Raw genomic sequence first — 22,230 nt, 5'->3', positions numbered from 1 at the left:
TATCTATCTAGTTACCACAGTCACAAAGTCATAAACCATTTATCTATTAACCCTAACCTTAAACACACTGCTAACCTTATGCATAACTCGATCCTTGAATTAAGAAAAAAAAAGCAAATGTTTTTCATGAATTTTTAGGCTGTAGCCAATTTTGACTTTGTGGCTGTGGTAACTAGTGGAAACCCCAATCCACCAGACCAAACGCCAGTAGAAGCCTGGCTGTGGTAACTAGTGGAAACCCCAATCCACCAGACCAAACGTCAGTAGAAGCCTGGCTGTGGTAACTAGTGGAAACCCCAATCCACCAGACCAAACGTCAGTAGAAGCCTGGCTGTGGTAACTAGTGGAAACCCCAATCCACCAGACCAAACGCCAGTAGAAGCCTGGCTGTGGTAACTAGTGGAAACCCCAATCCACCAGACCAAACGCCAGTAGAAGCCTGGCTGTGGTAACTAGTGGAAACCCCAATCCACCAGACCAAACGCCAGTAGAAGCCTGGCTGTGGTAACTAGTGGAAACCCCAATCCACCAGACCAAACGTCAGTAGAAGCCTGGCTGTGGTAACTAGTGGAAACCCCAATCCACCAGACCAAACGCCAGTAGAAGCCTGGCTGTGGTAACTAGTGGAAACCCCAATCCACCAGACCAAACGCCAGTAGAAGCCTGGCTGTGGTAACTAGACCTCCTTAACAGCTGCGGCGCTATGGAGACATCCGAGACGTAGAGCGAGTCCTTTAGCCAGTAGCGCATGTTTGTTTCGGCTAGTAGCCATGGCTCGGTTCGCTGCCCTACTGCTTTTACCGGTTCTCATTGAATCGGTATTGTCAATTTCTTTCTTTTTACCGGTAAATTCAAGGAAATGTTTACGGGAAGAGATCCACAAAGACGTGCTAGTCACGGGGGAGTATGAAATCAGCGAGCAGTCCAACATAAAAACCAACCTGAAGGTGAGTTTGATGCTGCTGGCGTTACGGTACTGGCGGGTAAGCTAACCTAACTAGCTGTTAACAGCGAATGCCCAAACGCAGTTTACGTGGAAATGCTAACGTAGCGAGTTATCCATATAAATTGCTATCCATAACAGCTAACTAGCTAAACGTCTTGTTGACAGCTGCCGTTAGCGTCCTAGTTGCCGTTAGCGTCCTAGTTGCCGTTAGCGTCCTAGTTGCCGTTAGCGTCCTAGCTAACGTTAGCGTAGTTGGGCCTGTGACAGATCCTTCCTGGTTCTTGCGCTTTTAAATGGTTTTGATAGAAATAGCAGAATTGTACATTTTCTCAAACGAAGTGTGTATAGTATTAAATACGTAAAGGTATTTAAACTTGCAGATCATGGCTAGTGTGTCGCTAGCTAACTATTTTGTTATTTCAATGTTTAGTTTCAGTTGAGTTGGTGAAAACTCATTCAGGATGTTACACGTCAGTCTTAACTCCCCCATTCACTCTGTGAAACGTGTAGCTACTAGTTAGCTCATGAGGATGATGTCAACAATGTGGATGCAAGGTTATAATAAGACTTGACAACTCATACAAATCATAATCATACAAGTCTATAATTTGCCTACATTGACAAAGTTAGCTGATTTTGTGTGAGAGAGAGTTTACATTACACGCCACTGGGTAAACATTGCCCATTGCAACTGTCTAACACCAGCTGTCAATACACGTGTTGTATTTTCTGCCTTTATTTACATTTACATAATTTACAGTGAGGGAAGAAAGTATTTGATCCCCTGCTGATTTTGTACGTTTGCCCACTGACAAAGACATGATCAGTCTATAATTTTAATGGTAGGTTTATTTGAACAGTGAGAGACAGAATAACAACAAGAAAATCCAGAAAAACGCATGTCAAAATTTTTATAAATTGATTTGCATTTTAATGAGGGAAATAAGTATTTGACCCCTCTGCTAAACATGACTTAGTACTTGGTGGCAAAACCCTTGTTGGCAATCACAGAGGTCAGACGTTTCTTGTAGTTGGCCACCAGGTTTGCACACATCTCAGGAGGGATTTTGTCCCACTCCTCTTTGCAGATCTTCTCCAAGTCATTAAGGTTTTGAGGCTGACGTTTGGCAACTCGAACCTTCAGCTCCCTCCACAGATTTTCTATGGGATTAAGGTCTGGAGACTGGCTAGGCCACTCCAGGACCTTAATGTGCTTCTTCTTGAGCCACTCCTTTGTTGCCTTGGCCGTGTGTTTTGGGTCATTGTCATGCTGGAATACCCATCCACGACTCATTTTCAATGCCCTGGCTGAGGGTAGGAGGTTCTCACCCAAGATTTGACGGTACATGGCCCCGTCCATCATCCCTTTGATGCGGTGAAGTTGTCCTGTCCCCTTAGCAGAAAAACACCCCCAAAGCATAATGTTTCCACCTCCATGTTTGACGGTGGGGATGGTGTTCTTGGGGTCATAGGCACCATTCCTCCTCCTCCAAACACGGCGAGTTGAGTTGATGCCAAAGAGCTCCATTTTGGTCTCATCTGACCACAACACTTTCACCCAGTTCTCCTCTGAATAATTCAGATGTTCATTGGCAAACTTCAGACGGGCCTGTATATGTGCTTTCTTGAGCAGGGGGACCTTGCGTGCGCTGCAGGATTTCAGTCCTTCACGGCGTAGTGTGTTACCAATTGTTTTCTTGGTGACTATGTTCCCAGCTGCCTTGAGATCATTGACAAGATCCTCCCGTGTAGTTCTGGGCTGATTCCTCACCGTTCTCATGATCATTGCAACTCCACGAGGTGAGATCTTGCATGGAGCCCCAGGCCGAGGGAGATTGACAGTTCTTTTGTGTTTCTTCCATTTGCGAATAATCGCACCAACTGTTGTCACCTTCTCACCAAGCTGCTTGGCGATGGTCTTGTAGCCCATTCCAGCCTTGTGTAGGTCTACATTCTTGTCCCTGACAGCCTTGGAGAACTCTTTGGTCTTGGCCATGGTGGAGAGTTTGGAATCTGATTGATTGCTTCTGTGGACAGGTGTCTTTTATACAGGTAACGAGCTGAGATTAGGAGCACACTCTTAAAGGGAGTGCTCCTAATCTCAGCTCGTTACCTGTATAAAAGACACCTGGGAGCCAGACACCTGGGAGCCAAATGCAAATCAATTTATAACATTTCTGACATGCGTTTATCTGGATGTTTTTGTTGTTATTCTGTTTCTCACTGTTCAAATAAACCTACCATTAAAATTATAGACTGATCATTTTTTTGTCAGTGGGCAAACTTACAAAATCAGCAGGGGATCAAATACTTTTTTCCCTCACTGTAGCAGAAGATCTTATCCAGAGCGACTTACAAATTGGTGCATTCAACTCATGATAGCCAGTGGGACAACCACCTTAAAAAAAAAAAAAAAACATTTTGTGGGGGAAGAAGGATTACTTTATACTATTCCAGGTATTCCTTAAAGAGGGAGGGTTTCAAATGTCTCTGGAAGGTGGTGAGTGACTCCGCTGTCCTGGCGTCGTGGGGGAGCTTGTTCCACCATTGGGGTGCCAGAGCAGCGAACAGTTTTGATTGGGCTGAGCGGGAATTGTGCTTCCGTAGAGGTAGGGGGGCTAGCAGGCCAGAGGTGGATGAAGGAGAGGCTCCGTGACACAGAGAAGAGCAGTCTCAGTTGAATGACCATTCTTGAATCCTGACTGGTTTGGATCAAGGTGGTCATTCTGAGAGAGCTAGCAGGAGAGTTGGCTAGAGACGGCACGCTCAAGAGTTTTGGAGAGAAAAGAAAGAAGGGATACTGGTCTGTAGTTGTTGACATCGGAGGGATCGAGTGTAGGTTTTTTGAGGAGGGGTGCAACTCTCGCTCTCTTGAAGACGGAAGGGACATGGCCAGCGGTCAAGGATGAGTTGATGAGCGAGGTGAGGTAAGGGAGAAGGTCTCCGGAAATGGTCTGGAGAAGAGAGGAGGGGATAGGGTCAAGCGGGCAGGTTGTTGTTGTTGTTGTTGTTGTTGTTTATGTTATTGTATTATCACCTGTGTTTAGATCACAGACTCGTCGGGACACACCCTCTACTCAAAGGAAGATGCAACGAAAGGGAAGTTTGCCTTCACAACAGAGGATTATGACATGTTTGAAGTGTGCTTTGAGAGCAAGTCACCCATGGGTAAGTCAAAGTGCATAGTATTTATTTTGTGGTACTTAATGATGGGAATCCTTAACCTAGATGTTTGGAAGGAGCAGGCATTGTTCAATGCAATTTATAGCCTAACTGCATTACTCAAGTAGTCATTTGTTGACAGATTAGCCTGGGTTTGAGTTAGCTTTCCACTGATAAGCATGACACAAAGTACAACAGGTTCTGGATTTCAGGCTATAGCTGGCCAGCACATGCAAGATTTGGGTCAGGGTTCTGAGAACACTCCTCTGTTTAAACACTTAATGGAGGCCAGTCAGTCTGCAACCAATAAGTGAACGAAGCAGCAGGGGATAAGTTGGGACGGTACAGGTTTATAGCAGGACCACATTCACTACCCAAGTGTTGTTAAACGTTGCAGATAGAAATGCTAACAGTGTTTGTTCTACATTAGCATATTTCTATCTGAATGAAACAAAACATTGTGACCTGCCAAATGCACTCCATGTGCCTGGAAGGAGTCCTTCCAACTTGTGTCATTGCTTGCTGTTATTGAATAAGCTGAGTAAAGCCATCCCATGCCTTGTAAATGTAGTAAATGATGTGTTTGTTCTGTCACCCAGGAACTGGGAGGATCCCTGACCAGCTGGTTAATCTGGACATGAAACACGGAGTGGAGGCCAAGAACTATGAAGAGGTGAGTCACCGGTACTGGCGGTACGGGTACAGCTGGTGCTGGTACTGCTGCTGGTACTAGTGGTACTGCTGCTGGTACAGGTACTGGTACTGCTGCTGGTACTAGTGGTACTGCTGCTGGTACTAGTGGTACTGCTGCTGCTGGTACTAGTGGTACTGCTGCTGGTACTAGTGGTACTGCTGCTGGTACAGGTACTGGTACTGCTGCTGGTACTAGTGGTACTGCTGCTGGTACTAGTGGTACTGCTGCTGGTACAGGTACTGGTACTGCTGCTGGTACTAGTGGTACTGCTGCTGGTACTAGTGGTACTGCTGCTGGTACTAGTGGTACTGCTGCTGGTACTAGTGGTACTGCTGCTGGTACTAGTGGTACTACTGCTGGTACTAGTGGTACTGCTGCTGGTACTAGTGGTACTGCTGCTGGTACTAGTGGTACTGCTGCTGGTACTAGTGGTACTACTGCTGGTACTAGTGGTGCTGCTGCTGGTACTAGTGGTACTACTGCTGGTACTAGTGGTGCTGCTGCTGGTACTAGTGGTACTACTGCTGGTACTAGTGGTACTGCTGCTGGTACTAGTGGTACTGCTGCTGGTACTAGTGGTACTGCTGCTGGTACTAGTGGTACTACTGCTGGTACTAGTGGTACTGCTGCTGGTACTAGTGGTACTGCTGCTGGTACTAGTGGTACTGGGAAAGCTTCAAAGTGAAACTGAAGTGCACGTACGCTCTTGCACCATTAAGGGATTGCTTATTTGCTTTGCAGGCACAGTGTGTATAGGAAATGTTGAATGCAATTGTTTAAAGAAGCCCCTGCACACTGGGCTGGAAAAGTATAACTTGTTTATTTGGTGCCAACATTTTGGTAGGAATTTATGAAGCATTTCATCAGATTTTGAGGGACAAAATGTTTAGTGTAAGGTGTCGTTGCCGCCACTCCCCACCACTGGGGGGGGTGTTGTTATGTGCACTACGTCATCACGCACAGCCTTTTATCCACAAAAAGGCTGTTTGATGGAAACATCTCTGGCGGGAAAATGCGCATATTGTTTTTAATGCATATTTTAGAATATTCACATGAAAATCTGTCTCCATTTGGATGGAAACCAAGCTAGTGTGATGTGAAACGACTAAAACCGGATGTAAAGTATGGAGATGTACAGTATAGTTTATAGATCATCTTTGAGCATTAACAACCACCAAAATAAAAAACTAGACAATCTCATATAAAATTCATGGCATGGGGCTCCCATAGCGAATGGGCGGCAGGTAGTTTAGTGGTTAAGAGCGTTGTGCCAGTAACCGAAAGGTCGCCGGTTCTAATCCCCGAGCCGACTAGATGAAAAATCTGTCGATGTGCCCTTGAGCAAGGCACTTAACCCTAATTGCTCATGTAAGTCGCTCTGGATAAGAGCGTCTGCTAAATGACTAAAATGTAAAAATGTAAATGATGACTGAACACGGTCTACAGAAAGTATACAAACCAATTGACTTATTCCACATTTTGTTGTTACAACCTGAATTCAAAATGTATTAAATATATATTTTTCTCATCCATCTACACAAAATACCCCGTAACGGCAAAGTGAAAACATGTTTACATTTTTTTTTTTTTTGCAAATGTATTGAACATAAAATACAAAAATACCTAAATTAACATCAGCATTCACACCCCTGAGTCAATGCATGTTAGAATCACCTTGGGCAGCGATTACAGCTGTGAGTCTTTCTGGGTAAGTCTCTAAGAGCTTTGCACACCTGGATTGTACAATATTTGCACATTATGCTTTGTAAAATTCTTCAAGCTCTGTCAAGTTGGTTGTTGATCATTGCTAGACAGCCATTTTCAAGTCTTGCCATATAGTTTCAAGTAGATTTAAGTCAAAACTGTAACTCGGCCACCAGGGCCTAAAATTAACACTGGCAACCTGCCAAATGCGGGTAGGTTTTGACATTGGCGGCCAAGTAAGATGTCAAATATTTTTTTCATACTGGCCCCCCGTGGGAATCGAACCCACAACCCTGGCGTTGCAAGCACCATGCTCTACCAACTCGGCTACACAGGCCCTGTGATATTTTGGTTAAAAGACTCAGGTCACAAAAAATGAAATTAAACCATATACCACATTACTTCTTACTAGTAATGCATTTTTTTTTAGAAACATTACAAAGCAAGCTCATCTGTTTTTTTGTGTTTTGATGGTGTAATGTTAGTGTGCAAAAAGTATTTTGGCTGGTACAAAATCTGAGTGGCTGGTAGAGTTTTTAAATCTACTTCCCACAGTGGCTGGTGGACAAAAAAGTTAATTTTATGCCCTGTCGGCCACTGAGGAACAGTCACTGTCTTCTTGGGGAGCAACTCCAGTGTAGATTTGGCCTTGTGTTTTAGGTCATTGTCCTGCTGAAAGTTGAATGTGTCTCCCAGTGTCTGTTGGAAAGCAGACTGAGCCAAGTTTTCCTCTAGGACTTTTCCTGTGCTTAGCTCTATTGCGTTTATTTTTATCCTAAAAAACTCCCTAGTCCTTGTCAATGACAAGCATACCCATAACATGATGCAGCCACAGTGATGTGTTGGATTTGCCCCAAACATAACGCTTTGTATTCAGGACATAAAGGTAATTTCTTTGCCACATTTTTTGCAGTATTACTTTAGTGCCTTATTGCAAACAGGATGCATGTTTTGGTATATTTTTATTCTGTACAGGCTTCCTTCTTTTCACTCTGTCATTTAGGTTAGTATTGTGGAGTAACTACAATGTTGTTGATCCATCCTCAGTTTTCTCCTATCACAGCCATTAAACTCTGTAACTGTTTTAAAGTGAGCGGTTTCCTTCCTCTCCGGAGACTGAATTAGGAAGGAAGCCTGTATCTTTGTAGTAACTGGGTGTATTGATACACCATCCAAAGTGTAATTAATAACTTCACCATGCTCAAAGGGATATTCAATGTCTGTTTTTTTTTTTTTTTTTCATCTTTGCGAGACATTGAAAAACCTCCCTGGTCGAAAAAAATCCACTGCTCGACTGAGTCCTTCAAAAAATCATGATAAAAACTATTATTACACATTCTTACTCCTGAACTTATTTAGGCTTGCCATAACAAAGGGGTTGAATACTTATTGACATCAAGAAATTTCATCTTTGTATTATTTATTTTTTTCATTTGTAAAAATGTCAAAAAAACATAACTACACTTTGACGTTATGGGGTATTGTGTGTAGACCAGTGACACAATCCATTTTAAATTCAGGCTGTAGAATAACTAAATGTGGAAAAGTCAAGGGGTGTGAATACTTTCTGAAGGCACTACGGTAAACACTGCACACACTGTTCTGCTGACTTGTATTGTGAATTGCTAACCCACTCTACCCACACACCCCACGCACACTGATTGAGCCCGAGGCTAGGCCAGCTACTGCTGTCTGTGTTCATGTGGGCAAGCCTGTGTGGGTGAATACTGTACAGTACATTCGTACTTAGCTACGGAACGTCACTGTGTGGTGTAGACTAGAACGTAGTTGGCAAGGAAACTAGGAAGTGCAAGTTGGCTAGAATCCCTGTCTTGTCTGTAGCCAACGCAATGTCTTGCTACTGTGACGTCTGGTCTGTCTGGTCATCTGGTCTGTCTGGTCTGGTCTGTCTGGTCTGGTCTGTCTGGTCATCTGGTCTGTCTGGTCTGTCTGTTCATCTGGTCTGTCTGGTCTGGTCTGTCTGGTCTGGTCTGTCTGGTCATCTGGTCTGTCTGGTCATCTGGTCTGTCTGGTCTGTCTGGTCATCTGGTCTGTCTGGTCTGTCTGGTCATCTGGTCTGTCTGGTCATCTGGTCTGTCTGGTCTGTCTGGTCATCTGGTCTGTCTGTTCATCTGGTCTGTCTGGTCTGTCTGGTCATCTGGTCTGTCTGGTCTGGTCTGTCTGGTCTGGTCTGTCTGGTCATCTGGTCATCTGGTCTGTCTGGTCTGTCTGGTCATCTGGTCTGTCTGGTCATCTGGTCTGTCTGGTCATCTGGTCTGTCTGGTCATCTGGTCTGTCTGGTCTGTCTGGTCATCTGGTCTGTCTGGTCATCTGGTCATCTGGTCATCTGGTCTGTCTGGTCATCTGGTCTGTCTGGTCTGTCTGGTCATCTGGTCTGTCTGGTCATCTGGTCTGTCTGGTCTGTCTGGTCATCTGGTCTGTCTGGTCATCTGGTCATCTGGTCTGTCTGGTCTGTCTGGTCATCTGGTCTGTCTGGTCATCTGGTCTGTCTGGTCATCTGGTCTGTCTGGTCATCTGGTCTGTCTGGTCATCTGGTCTGTCTGGTCATCTGGTCTGTCTGGTCATCTGGTCATCTGGTCATCTGGTCTGTCTGGTCATCTGGTCATCTGGTCATCTGGTCATCTGGTCATCTGGTCTGTCTGGTCATCTGGTCATCTGGTCATCTGGTCATCTGGTCTGTCTGGTCATCTGGTCATCTGGTCATCTGGTCATCTGGTCTATCTGGTCATCTGGTCTGTCTGGTCATCTGGTCTGTCTGGTCATCTGGTCATCTGGTCATCTGGTCTGTCTGGTCATCTGGTCATCTGGTCATCTGGTCTGTCTGGTCATCTGGTCATCTGGTCATCTGGTCTGTCTGGTCATCTGGTCTGTCTGGTCATCTTGATTTCACTTGTTCTCTTCGTTCTTATGCCTTGATCAGACCGACAGTGTCATTGCGTTTTGGTACACCAGAAGTACATTCATTTCCAATGGAACACTACGTTTGCCTTGCAGCATTGCGTTGCAGAGGCAGTTGCAACGTATGCATCAAACTGTATGCATCAAACTGTATGCTTAGATTTGATAAATAGTAGCAAAAGGTGAATATTGAACTTTTGTTGCACACATATCCACAAAATATGTTGGATTACATAATGAAAAGAGTTTGACTGCATAATTTGTTACGCAGCATTGATGCAATTACGCTGTCGGTCTGATCAAGGCATTACATATTTATTTCAGATACAAAGTTATTAATTTGATTTACTTGGTTGAGAAATGTGATTTTTCCAGTTGTTCTGACATTATCCGCCATTCGTATATATTTGAAACGGCCCTATCCCCTAGTCAAAATCCTGATGATTTTTCAATACAGTCCTGATTCAATCCCTTTTTAGATGTGGTTTAGCTGTAGCTTGGGGAAGAGACATTCTGAGAGAGGGGAGCGGTAAAGCGTTGCGCTACCAGACAGATTGCACTGTGTGTTCCTGTTGGAACTATTGGACAATAACTGCCACTGCTACAGCTCAAGAGTGACACCTACTGGACAAACTGGGACACAGCACAACAGTCCAAGCTTCTATCTAGAATGACCTTTATTTATAAATGTTCATCCCTTTCCTGCTGCACTATCCAACAAACAACTTGAGGATCCTAAATCCACTCCAATAAACACCAACCAGCAAGGGATGAATTGTGGGGGTCGCGTTGTTTTTTGATTGGCAGCTCTCTCGTCCACTCAGATCGCCAAGGTGGAGAAGCTGAAGCCCCTGGAGGTGGAGCTAAGGCGACTGGAGGACCTATCAGAGTCCATCGTCAATGACTTTGCCTACATGAAGAAGAGGGAGGAGGAGATGAGAGACACCAACGGTAAGAAGAACACAGTACTGATAGTAGCATTGCCATTCACTAGTCTGAGATGGACCTGTGTGTGTGTGTTGATAATAATAATATGCCATTTAGCAGACGCTTTTATCCAAAGCGACTTACAGTCATGTGTGCATAAATTTTTACGTATGGGTGGTCCCGGGGATCGAACCCACTACCCTGGCGTTGCAAGCGCCATGCTCTACCAATTGAGCTACAGAGGACCACAATTTGATTAATATGGTTGATTAAAATATTTACATTTACGTCATTTAGCAGACGCTCTTATCCAGAGCGACTTACAAATTGGTGCATTCACCTTATAACCAGTGGGATAACCACTTTACAATATGTTTCTTTTTAAATATATATATATTTTTTAATCTTCTTCTTTCTGTCGCACCCAAACCTCCTACCTCACTCCCATCACCCCAAACCAAAGGAAAATAATTTGACATATTCATGTGAGCTGGTCCTTTCTAGAGACTAGTGATTTTCAATCACATTGATGATTAGCTTTAGATCCTAGGCTAATCTTGCTAGCTTGACATGGCATTGAGAACTCTACTGTGATTATAGAAGGCAAATTCACAAAATTCCATCAGACCTAAATGCTCAGAACAATCAGATAATGGTCAACTGGCAGTGTGTGTGTGTGTGTGTGTGTGAACTTCTCAATCCGTCTATTTGAGAAATCTTCCATTGACATCAATACATGTTTTATGCAGGATTTCAAGGTATACATGTGATTGTTCCTAATGCATAGTCTTAGCTCATCGTCAACACGTATTTTTACATAACATTACTCATTCTCATCAATATTCTATATTTCTAACTCCGTTCTCCTTCTTCCAGAGTCCACCAACACACGCGTCCTGTACTTCAGCATTTTCTCTATGTGCTGTCTGATTGGCCTGGCCACCTGGCAGGTCTTCTACCTACGACGCTTCTTCAAGGCAAAGAAGCTCATCGAGTAGAGAGGCACCACCACTCCGCCCAGGGGGGGAGCAGCCAATGCTACCCGACCAACCTCCACCCTCCTCGGACTGGCTTCAGCAAAACGGCACCCTGTTCCCTGTATAGCGACCCTGCTTTTGACCAGAGCCCCATAGGCTGAAGTTTTGCTGAAGCCCCATAGACTCTGGTCAAAAGCAGTTCACTATACAAGGAGTAAATAGGGCACTGTTTGGGACCCATCCAATAATGACAATCAAAGGGTTGAGCAGAACAACTCTACTAGTTTCGTGGGTGTGGTGGTGAGAGAGCGCCAAGGGTAGCCTATTCTCTGAAAGACATATATACCTGGGGCTCATTCAGCAGAGTGAAAAAAACAAAACAAAAAAAGAGTAGAATATACAGATTTTTATTCAGAGCGAGAATGTTCTATGTGTTACAATTCTATCTGCATCCTGCTGAATAAGCGCCTGATGCTTTGAGGATCGATTGTCATTTAATGTGTACAGTTTGATTTGGAGTTATGTTTTATTTTGTTGGGATGAATGGATGCCCCCTTGAGAGAATGTCTATTGCCCTTTTTATATTGTTGTACAAAGTCTTGGCCATGCCAAGCGAGCTATAGGATATAGTGTGCTGTTCATCCCAAATGGCACCCTATTCCCTATATAGTTCACTACTTTTAACCAGGTCCCATAGGGCTCTGGTCAAAGTATTGCACTAGGTAAGCAATAGGGTGACATTTGGGACGTACCTTATATTCTTGATGCCCTTTTTAAGTGAAGCCTTCTATGAACAGCAGGCGGAATGTGGAATAACTCGGGAGAGAGAAACTATGGCAACCACTGAACTTCTGTGTTTGGTCAGTTTTAATTAATTTGAATACATGTTTGGTAACTAAATTTTGACAGGGTCTTTTAGTTTGTTTTGATATTGTAAATGCTATGTAGTTGCTATCGCAGGGCAGGTATTTTTTGGGGGGAGAGGGTTTCATAAATTATCAGGGAATTAATGGTTGGTTTTCTTTTAAATGGCACCCTGTTCCAGATAAAGTGCACGGGGCCCTGGTCAAAAGTAGTGCGCTATTTAGGGAATAGGGTGCCATTTGGGATGCAGTAAATATCATCTTGAAAACTAGGTCATTTCTAGGAGAACACTTGTTGCAAGTTCTTCCGTTTTAATTGTATTTTAAGATGCACAAAAGATAACAGCCACACATCTACGTTGCCATCTGAACGTGTTTTAAGCCAAGTGGTAGTTCCCTGTATGAATTACTCCTCTCTTCCTCTTTTGAGAACCCTTGAATCTGGCTATTAGAACTTGACCCACACATACATGTCAATCCTTATTACTAGAAAAATGGCAGACGACAACATCAGAACGAGTGCTGAAAAGGAGGATAGTAGGATTGTACTGCCATTGTACATGCCAGCTTTGCATCGGTGGTGATTTTGTAGTAACATGGAAAATATCCTAACGTCCTTGGATGTGTTCCATTTTGAGTAGGCTAGTGTATTTTTTTTTACTGCAATTTCAGGGGAAATTATTTGCTTCTTTAGCCTGGTCCCAGATCTGTTTGTTTGACGACAGTGACCATGGGAGTTGGCAAAGCAAGACAACACAAACAGATTTGGGACCAGGCTATTGCTTCTTGGTTTTGGGGATCGATTCCAAATTACAACACTTACATCCAAGATCCTAGCCTGGCCAACATTCTTTTGGAGATAATTATGGGGTTTTGGTTACATGAGGGTTTGGAGTTAGTTAAAAGATATTCCAACTATTTTTTGTCATTGTTATTAACATACAGTGCATACAGTTTTAACAGTGAACATTTGCTATGTTTTCAATCAATGATTTCTGTGTTGATTGATATCAATTTTGTAAAGGTTTGTGTTGGGCTTTTATTCAATAAAAATATTGGATGGATTTACAAAACATGCTGCTTGGGATTTTGTGATGTGAGGACCAAGGGACATTCACGCAGCATTATCACAGAACAATGAGCCGGATGTATACATGTGAAGCATCCAGTTGGCGTTTCCGCTCACTACCAAATCTGGCGATGAGAGCGAAGCCCAGTGGCAGGCAGTGGGAGAAGATGGAGCGAGATGGGTTTTCGCCGACATTCTGCAAATTTTCTTATCGATAAAACATTTGAATTCCATATAGCTTTCTGTTTACAAAACTAAAATCTGGACCGCGTTTTTTAGACTTTGGCAACGTTTCTACAAATTGCGCTGTTTAGAAGGAGTGCATGGGCGAATTGATTTATTGCACAAGCGCTTCACAGAGTAGGCGTCCCTAAGGGAAATCTCACTAGCTCGTGCTTGGCTCTAAAAATCTTTGTCATTATGGCATCTTCATAAGTGATTCATATATATATATATATATATATATATATATATATATATATATATATATATATATATATATATTATTTTATAAAGATTCTATTAGTACTGTCTACCTAATATTATAAAATATGATTAAATTATTATGAAATCTATGAAAATATTGCAAGATGTGTGTGTTTCTAATCATTTGGTCCAATCAGCGTTGGAAAAACTCCTGACTATTTGTGTGATTTTTGTTGTTGTATTCTTTCTTAAAACTGCATTGTTGGTTAAGGGCTTGTAAGTAAGCGTTTCACTGTAAGGTCTACACCTGTTGTATTCGGCGCATGTGACAAATAACATTTGATTTGATTTGACTAGTATAATGAACCGGACGCACCCTCCTTCACGCGCAATGTAGTTCCGGTTCAATTTCCCCTCTAAGTAAAGGTGTGACAACACCAAATTGTTTTAATACAGCATCTAGCAAGTGAATTCAGAAAACAATATGCCTGGGGCAGACAAGGAAACAGATCTTACGGAGCGAATTGAGGCTTTTCTGGCCGATTTGAAGCGGGGAGGCAGTGGGACAGGACCCCTCCGAGGGTCCGGGGAAATGGCCAGAGAAACCACATATTTGCTTCGGAGAATAACAGCCCAAACAAGATGGAGCAGCGCAGGTATACGTTATAACAGCAGAACTCTAGCTAGTTTTGTTCGATGGCTAGATTAATGGTTTTGTAGTTTTCAAGCTAGATGTAAGTGTTTTTTGTAAATTAAATTTGACATTTGTGACCAACTTTTTATCCACTATCCGACGCATTGTGATAGTAACGTTAGCAAGCTGTCAAAATCTGAACTGCCACGAGAAGCTGATGTCATTTCATTTGTAATTTGTCTGAACACAATAGCACAGATAGAACAATTAGCCAGATATTTCACCGGATTTATAAATGTGAAGCATCCGGTTGGCTTGTCCACTCACTACCAAATATGGTGATGGGAGAAGATGGAGCGAAATGGATCTTGGCCGACATTCTGCTAATTTTCTCACCAAGCTAAACATTTGAACTCCATTCAGTTTTCTGTTTCCAAAACTAGAATCTGTAACAAACAGAGTGGACTGCGTTTTGTAGACTTTAACCTTTGCCAAAGTTTCTAAAAAAATTGCGTTGTTTAGGAGTGCAAGGGCGAATTGGAGTTATTGCACACTTCACATAGTAGGCGTTACCTAACGGAAATATGCAAATAAATGCTAGAACGCGCCAATAGGAGCTCACTAGCTCCTGCTTGGCTCTGCCCACCTCCTTGCTGGTTCTGACCACTATGATTAATTTGTTCCCATTGGAAACGACAGGCTGTGGTCTATCTTGGGATATTTCTAAAAGTCTTTGATAATAGAGCTCGCCAGCGTGTAGTCCTAAAACCCGGAAATAAGGTACCTCTGGCTGTTCAGTCATCCCAATAACCCGGAAATAAGTTACCTCTGGCTGTCCAGTCATCCCAATGGGAAAAATGAATGGGGAATGAATAGGGATTTGTAATAAACGCCGAAAAAAAGACCTTATACATTTTGTTCTATGCGATAATACCAGTCAGTTAACATTACCTTTATGAATTATGAAGCCTTTATGTGCTTTAGGTGTGTTTTATCATTACATAAATTCTTCAAAATTCACAAAAAGTGACGTTAGCTGATGAAGATTTTTTTTATTTTATTTTTTATTTCACCTTTATTTAACCAGGTAAGCCAGTTGAGAACAGGTTCTCATTTACAACTGCGACCTGGCCAAGATAAAGCAAAGTAGTGCAATAAAAACAACAGAGTTACATATGGGGTAAAAAAAAACATAAAGTCAGAAATACAACAGAAAATATATATACAGTGTGTGCAAATGTAGCAAGTTATGGAGGTAAGGCAATAAATAGGCTATAGTGCAGAATAATTACAATAGTATTAACACTGGAATGCTAGATGTGCAAGAGATTATGTGCAAATAGAGATACTGGGGTGCAAAAGAGCAAAATAAATAACAATATAGGGATGAGGTAGTTGGGTGGGCTAATTTCGGATGGGCTGTGTACAGGTGCAGTGATCGGTAAGGTGCTCTGACAACTGATGCTTAAAGTTATTGAGGGAGATAAGAGTCTCCAGCTTCAGAGATTTTTGCAATTCGTTCCAGTCATTGGCAGCAGAGAACTGGAAGGAATGGCGGCCAAAGGAGGTGTTGGCTTTGGGAATGACCAGTGAGATATACCTGCTGGAGCGCAGACTACGGGTGGGTGCTGCTATGGTGACCAATGAGCTAAGATAAGGCGGGGATTTACCTAGCAGTGATTTATAGATGGCCTGGAGCCAGTGGGTTTGACGACGAACATGTAGTGAGGACCAGCCAACAAGAGCGTACAGGTCACAGTGGTGGGTAGTGTATGGGGCTTTGGAGACAAAACGGATGGCACTGTGATAGACTACATCCAATTTGCTGAGTAGAGTGTTGGAGGCTATTTTGTAAATTACATCGCCGAAGTCAAGGATCGGTAGGATAGTCAGTTTTACGAGGGCATGTTTGGCAGCATGAGTGAAGGAGGCTTTATTGCGAAATAGGAAGCCGATTCTAGATTTCACTTTGGATTGGAGATTCTTTATGTGAGTCTGGAAGTTGAGTTTACAGTCTAACCAGACACCTAGGTATTTGTAGTTGTCCACATACTCTAGGTCAGACCCGTCGAGAGTGGTGATTCTAGTCGGGTGGGCGGGTGCCAGCAGCGTTCGATTGAAAAGCATGCATTTAGTTTTACTAGTGTTTAAGAGCAGTTGGAGGCTACTGAAGGATTGTTGTATGGCATTGAAGCTCGTTTGGAGGTTTGTTAACACAGTGTCCAATGAAGGGCCAGATGTATACAAAATGGTGTCGTCTGCGTAGAGGTGGATCTGAGAGTCACCAGCAGCAAGAGCGACATCATTGATATACACGGAGAAAAGTGTCGGCCCAAGAATTGAACCCTGTGGCACCCCCATAGAGACTGCCATAGGTCCAGACAACAGGCCCTCCGATTTGACACACTGAACTCTATCTGAGAAGTAGTTGGTGAACCAGGCGAGGCAGTCATTTGAGAAACCAAGGCTATTTAGTCTGCCAATAAGAATGCGGTGGTTGACAGAGTCGAAAGCCTTGGCCAGGTCGATGAAGACGGCTGCACAGTACTGTCTATTATCAATCGCGGTTATGTCATATAACAAAACATATAAGATCTCCTAAGCCTGTGTTTACCACAGGCCTTGTTTTTAGCGTTTATCCAACCCCCCTAAAAAAACGCTATTCATTTACCCCATAGGCGTTGTCCAACAAACCATGACGGAGTTGGTTCCTACAAAAAGACGCCATTACTATTTCTCTATTCACTACTAGGAATGATGCACGACTCCAACACCATCATTAAGTTTGCCGACGACACAACAGTGGTAGGCCTGATCACCGACAACGATGAGACAGCCTATAGGGAGGAGGTCAGAGACCTGGCCGTGTGGTGCTAGAACAACAACCTCTCCCTCAACGTGACCAAGACAAAGGAGATGATTGTGGACTACAGGAAAAAAAAGAGGACTGAGCACGCCCCCATTCTCATCGACGGGGCTGTAGTGGAACAGGTTGAGAGCTTCAAGTTCCTTGGTGTCCACATCACCAACGAACTATCATGGTCCAAACACACCAAGACAGTCGTGAAGAGGGCACGACAAAGCCTATTCCCCCTCAGGAGACTGAAAAGATTTGGCATGGGTCCTCAGATCCTCAAAAAATTCTACAGCTGCACCATCGAGAGCATCCTGACTGGTTGCATCACCGCCTGGTATGGCAACTGCTTGGCCTCCGACCGCAAGGCACTACAGAGAGTAGTGCGTACGGCCCAGTACATCACTGGGGCTAAGCTTCCTGCCATCCAGGACCTCTATACCAGGCGGTGTCAGAGGAAGGCCCTCAAAATTGTCAAAGACTCCAGCCACCCTAGTCATAGACTGTTCTCTCTGCTACCACACGGCAAGCGGTACCGGAGTGCCAAGTCTAGGTCCAAAAGACTTCTCAACAGCTTCTACCCCCAAGCCATAAGACTCCTGAACAGCTAATCATGGCTACCCGGACTATTTGCACTGCCCCCCCACCCCATCCTTTTTACGCTGCTGCTACTCTGTTAACTATTTATGCATAGTCACTTTAACTCTACCCACATGTACATATTACCTCAACTACCTCAACTAGCCGGTGCCCCCGCACATTGACTCTGCACCGGTACCCCCCTGTATATATAGCCTCCCTACTGTTGTTTTATTTTACTTCTGCTCTTTTTTTTTCTCAACACTTTTTTTGTTGTTGTTTTATTTTTACTTTTTTTGTTAAAAATAAATGCACTGTTGGTTAAGGGCTGTAAGTAAGCATTTCACTGTAATGTCTGCACCTGTTGTATTCGGCGCATGTGACCAATAAAATTTGATTTGAGTTGATGTATGACAAAGAAATCCTCTTGTATGTTATAACAGGCGACCTGATGGAGATCATTCGCAATGAGGGAAGGAGAATGACTGCCGCCCAACCGTCCGAGACCACCGTGGGCAACATGGTACGGCGCGTGCTCAAGATCATCAGGGAGGAGTATGCCAGGTGAGAGAGATGGGGATTCTGGGGAATATTCCTTCAAAGAACTGGCTGACGGTTTGTAATAAACATTGTGTTAATCTGGTGTCAACTCTGAGTCTGATACACTTGTTATGGCTGTCCATATCACGGGCTAGTCTGGGTACCAATCTGTTTAGCTATCGTTCCACTCCTTACCACTCCTGTCTTGCTAAACATCTTTGGCATATGCCATGGAGTACAGGGAGTGGAACATTTAGCTAAACAGAATGGTACCAGGTTAATCATGGGCTAGTGTAAAGATGCCATTTGGCAAATTATTTAATAGATGGAAATGTTGAAGATCTCCTCTCTGTTGCAACTCTACTCCACGTTAAAGCTACCGTCTGTAAGATGTCTTGTTGTTCTATGGTCATTTCAGTGAAATATACACCAGCTTGTCACTCTATTCTCCTGTGAACTGTGTTTTGTTTCTTCAGGTCCCGTGGCAGCAGTGAGGAGACAGAGCAGCAGGAGTCCCTTCACAAGTTGCTGACCTCAGGGGGGCTGAGCGAGGAGAACTTCAGACAGCACTTTGCTCCTCTCAAAGCCAACGTCATAGAGGCCATCAATGAACTCCTCACAGAGTTAGGTAAGATACTCACTGAGAGCACACACGTTAACACCAACCGTTATCACATACTTTCCAGCAGCTTTTTAAGCTGATCATGTCGCTTAACTGAAGCATAAGGAACATAAAATATCTTACTGTATCTTTGCTTTCTATCTTCTGGAGGCTGTAGTTGGCATTAGCTGAAGTGAAAATGATTTGAACAAAGTCCCCTTTCAACCTCCTGTTCTCTGTTCTCTAGTTAATCTGTACACTGGTTATTCCTAAAGATCCTATGAGAATATGAACCTTGGTCAAGCAGCACTGAGCTAACTGTTATATTCTCCTCCTTGTCGCCGTCCTCTCTCCCAGAGGGCACCACAGACAACATCGCCATGCAGGCCCTGGAGCACATCCACTCCAACGAGGTCATCATGACTGTCGGCCGCTCGCGCACCGTCGAGGCCTTCCTCAAAGACGCAGCGAGGAAACGCAAGTTCCACGTCATCGTGGCCGAGTGTGCTCCCTTCTGCCAGGTATCCACCGTCCGCTCCGATCATCCCACCTTCCAACTACACCTCCCCCCCTCTATAGCACTAGTGTATATGTAATGAGATAAAGGAGGCGTCTATTTCATTCATATACTCTCTCCATAATATTACTTCATTATTTAATATGCTACAGTAATGACATTTTGTCTCTCTCCCAAGGGTCATGAAATGGCTACTGGTCTCTCCAAAGCAGGCATCGAGACCACTGTAATAGCAGATGCTGCCATATTTGCAGTGATGTCCCGAGTTAATAAGGTGAGTTTTACTATTATTATTATTTATTTTTTACTGTGATGTTGCTTATTTTTGAATAGGCTCTTTTCTAAACTATTGATAGCTTGACTACATTTAATGGACCGGATGTGGTGATGTCCAATGTTTTCCAGGTCATCATCGGTACACAGACAGTTCTGGCCAATGGCGGTCTCCGGGCGGTCAATGGAACCCACACCGTAGCTCTGGCAGCCAAGCACCACTCTACTCCGCTCATCGTCTGCGCTCCCATGTTCAAGCTCTCCCCTCAGGTATTCACAACAATATTCGGTATGAACAAGAAGACTTTTCGGGGTAGAGATCGATGTCAGTTCAGTGAGCCCTTTCTTCACTAAAAAGCGTCTTTCTTATTTGAATGACTGAAATAGTTGTTTTCCTGTTCTCAGTTCCCCAATGAAGAGGACACGTTCCATATGTTTGTCTCCCCACACGAGGTGCTTCCATTCACAGAAGGTAGTACTTTATTGACGTAACATATTTAATGTTTTGTATTAAATAGTGATATATTGTAAGAGACTCACACCATAAAGTAATCAACGCTTCTCTGTGTAAAAGCTACAAAATGACTGCTTATTTGTAAGTAAGCATTTCACTGTAAGGTCTACACCTGTTGGCACATGTGGCAAATACAATTTGATTTGATTATTTATTCTCATCTGACTCAATCTGTTTGTTTTGTCTCTGTAGGAGAGATTCTATCCGAGGTGAACGTGCACTGCCCCGTGTTCGACTATGTTCCTCCTGAACTCATCACTCTGTTTATCTCTAACATCGGAGGCAACGCTCCCTCTTACATCTACCGGCTGATGAGTGAACTCTACCATCCTGAGGACCACAAACTGTAATCAGTGTACAGAAAATGCAAATAATAAAAAAAGGTTTATGCAATGGATTGCATTTGGTTTGTTTTAGTCTTCCACAATGATTTGCTGCAAGTTTCAGAACTTTTTGTTTCAGACTTCATTCTAATTTAATTTAATTTACAGAAAATGTTATTTCAAAACAGAAAAATAATGACATTCTTTACAATGATATTGTTTCCAGTATGAAACCAGAACAGCGCCCACTTCTGGAGCTCTCGATGAAATATTCAGAAATATAATTATAGTTACGCCGGATCACCAGCAGGCGGCGGTCAAGTGATTTCTTTTTTCTTACTGTCTTTCACATCGTTTCACAGAGAAACGGGCGAGAATGAAGCAAATAAATTAACGTTATCGTTACAAATTGTTCCCACTGGACACACACTGGTTGAATCAATGTTGTATCCATTTAATTTCAATGAAATTACGTTGACCCAACGTGGAATAGACGTTGCATTGAGATCTGTGCCCTGATGGTTTCTTTATGATACATAAAGTGCACATTTCAGTTACAAATGCAAAACAACAGATTCATAAAGGTAGTAAAAGGTTTTATAAACGTGATTTGGAAAACAGCTCAAAAAGACTGGGTCCCGCTGTATTGCTCAGGCTGCACAACAGCGTCTATTCACAGGCGCGATCCCACTACTGAGCGGCACGGGGGCTTTGGCCTGCTCCGTTTCCGACCTGGGCCGGTGCACCCCTCCTTAGACGACCTGGTGGTCCCGGGCTCCCCCAGGAGCACCATATCGATACCGAACTTAGTGCGGACACCCGATCGGCATAGTCCACTGCAGCTCAGAACTCCTGAACTCAAACGATCCGCCAGCCTAAGCCTCCCAGCAACTTGGATTACAGGCGCACGCCACTGCACCCGGCTAGAAACGAGAGGGTTTTAAGGGTATTTGAAGTAAAATTCGTGACGTCACACAACGCGTCACACGCCTCCTAGTGTGGTCAACAGCGACCTATTGTGTTGGCATACGAAATTGCAGCGGTGTTCAAATTTAGCTTGCCTTCCATGCTGAAAGCCTGCCCAGTTGTTGTGGGTGACCCTTCAGTAAGGTACATCTACTTATGTAAAAAAAAGAACTAACACTCGCACTTGTCATTTCCTATAAGCACTGACTTTACTAATAATTACTTTATTGTAGTTACAGGCATCACTGCCTGGTATGGCAACTGCTCAGCCTCCGACCGCAAGGCACTACAGAGGATAGTGCGTACGGCCCAGTACATCACTGGGGTCAAGCTTCCTACCATCCAGGACCTCTATACCAGGCGGTGTCAGAGGAAGGCCCTAAAAATTGTCAAAGACTCCAGCCACCCTAGTCATAGACTGTTCTCTCTGCTACCACACTGGAAGCGGTACCGGAGCGCCAAGTCTAGGTCCAAAAGGCTTCTTTACAGCTTCTACCCCCAAGCCATTAGACTCCTGAACAGCTAACCATGGCTACCCGGACTATTTGCATTGTCTCAGTAAACTCTGGAGCTAAGCTAAGCCATGTGTCTTGTAACAGTGAATTCATTTTATTGAGTGAAGAACAATGATAAATGATGTACCTTTTACAATGATACATTATGATTCCTCCTCCACCAAACTTTACAGTTGGCACTATGCATTGGGGCAGGTAGCTTTCTCCTGGCATCCGACAAACCCAGA

At 43.6% G+C, this 22,230-nt stretch overlaps 2 protein-coding genes across 3 annotated transcripts; both read left to right on the top strand.

Annotated features, from left to right (window-relative positions):
* Nucleotides 1–686: 686 nt before the first annotated feature.
* On the top strand, nt 687–12,845 carry LOC311106934 (transmembrane emp24 domain-containing protein 10-like). Of its 2 annotated transcripts, XR_014610368.1 has the most exons (6): nt 687–947; nt 3,994–4,114; nt 4,708–4,781; nt 10,250–10,376; nt 11,229–11,960; nt 12,425–12,845. XR_014610368.1 is itself a non-coding variant. In XM_084149332.1 (5 exons), exons 1-5 carry the CDS (start codon nt 771–773, stop codon nt 11,348–11,350), a joined length of 621 nt encoding a protein of 206 aa, XP_084005458.1. In that variant the 5' UTR covers nt 733–770; the 3' UTR covers nt 11,351–12,845. The 2 variants fall into 2 exon arrangements, 1 of the variants encoding a protein (XP_084005458.1); XM_084149332.1 differs by having other exon boundaries at nt 733–947; nt 11,229–12,845.
* Nucleotides 12,846–14,071: 1,226 nt separating this feature from the next.
* LOC311106448 (translation initiation factor eIF2B subunit beta-like) lies at nt 14,072–20,596 on the top strand. Its single transcript, XM_084148786.1, has 8 exons — nt 14,072–14,343; nt 18,198–18,318; nt 18,771–18,922; nt 19,253–19,416; nt 19,591–19,686; nt 19,818–19,955; nt 20,091–20,157; nt 20,392–20,596. The coding sequence occupies exons 1-8, from the start codon at nt 14,172–14,174 to the stop codon at nt 20,547–20,549; spliced, it is 1,068 nt and encodes a 355-aa protein (XP_084004912.1). The 5' UTR covers nt 14,072–14,171; the 3' UTR covers nt 20,550–20,596.
* The last annotated feature ends 1,634 nt before the right edge of the window (nt 20,597–22,230 follow it).

This window comes from Coregonus lavaretus, assembly GCF_964263955.1.
Source record: "Coregonus lavaretus genome assembly, chromosome: 31".
NCBI classification, from domain to species: domain Eukaryota; kingdom Metazoa; phylum Chordata; class Actinopteri; order Salmoniformes; family Salmonidae; genus Coregonus; species Coregonus lavaretus.
This window is presented reverse-complemented; position numbering and strand designations above follow the sequence as displayed.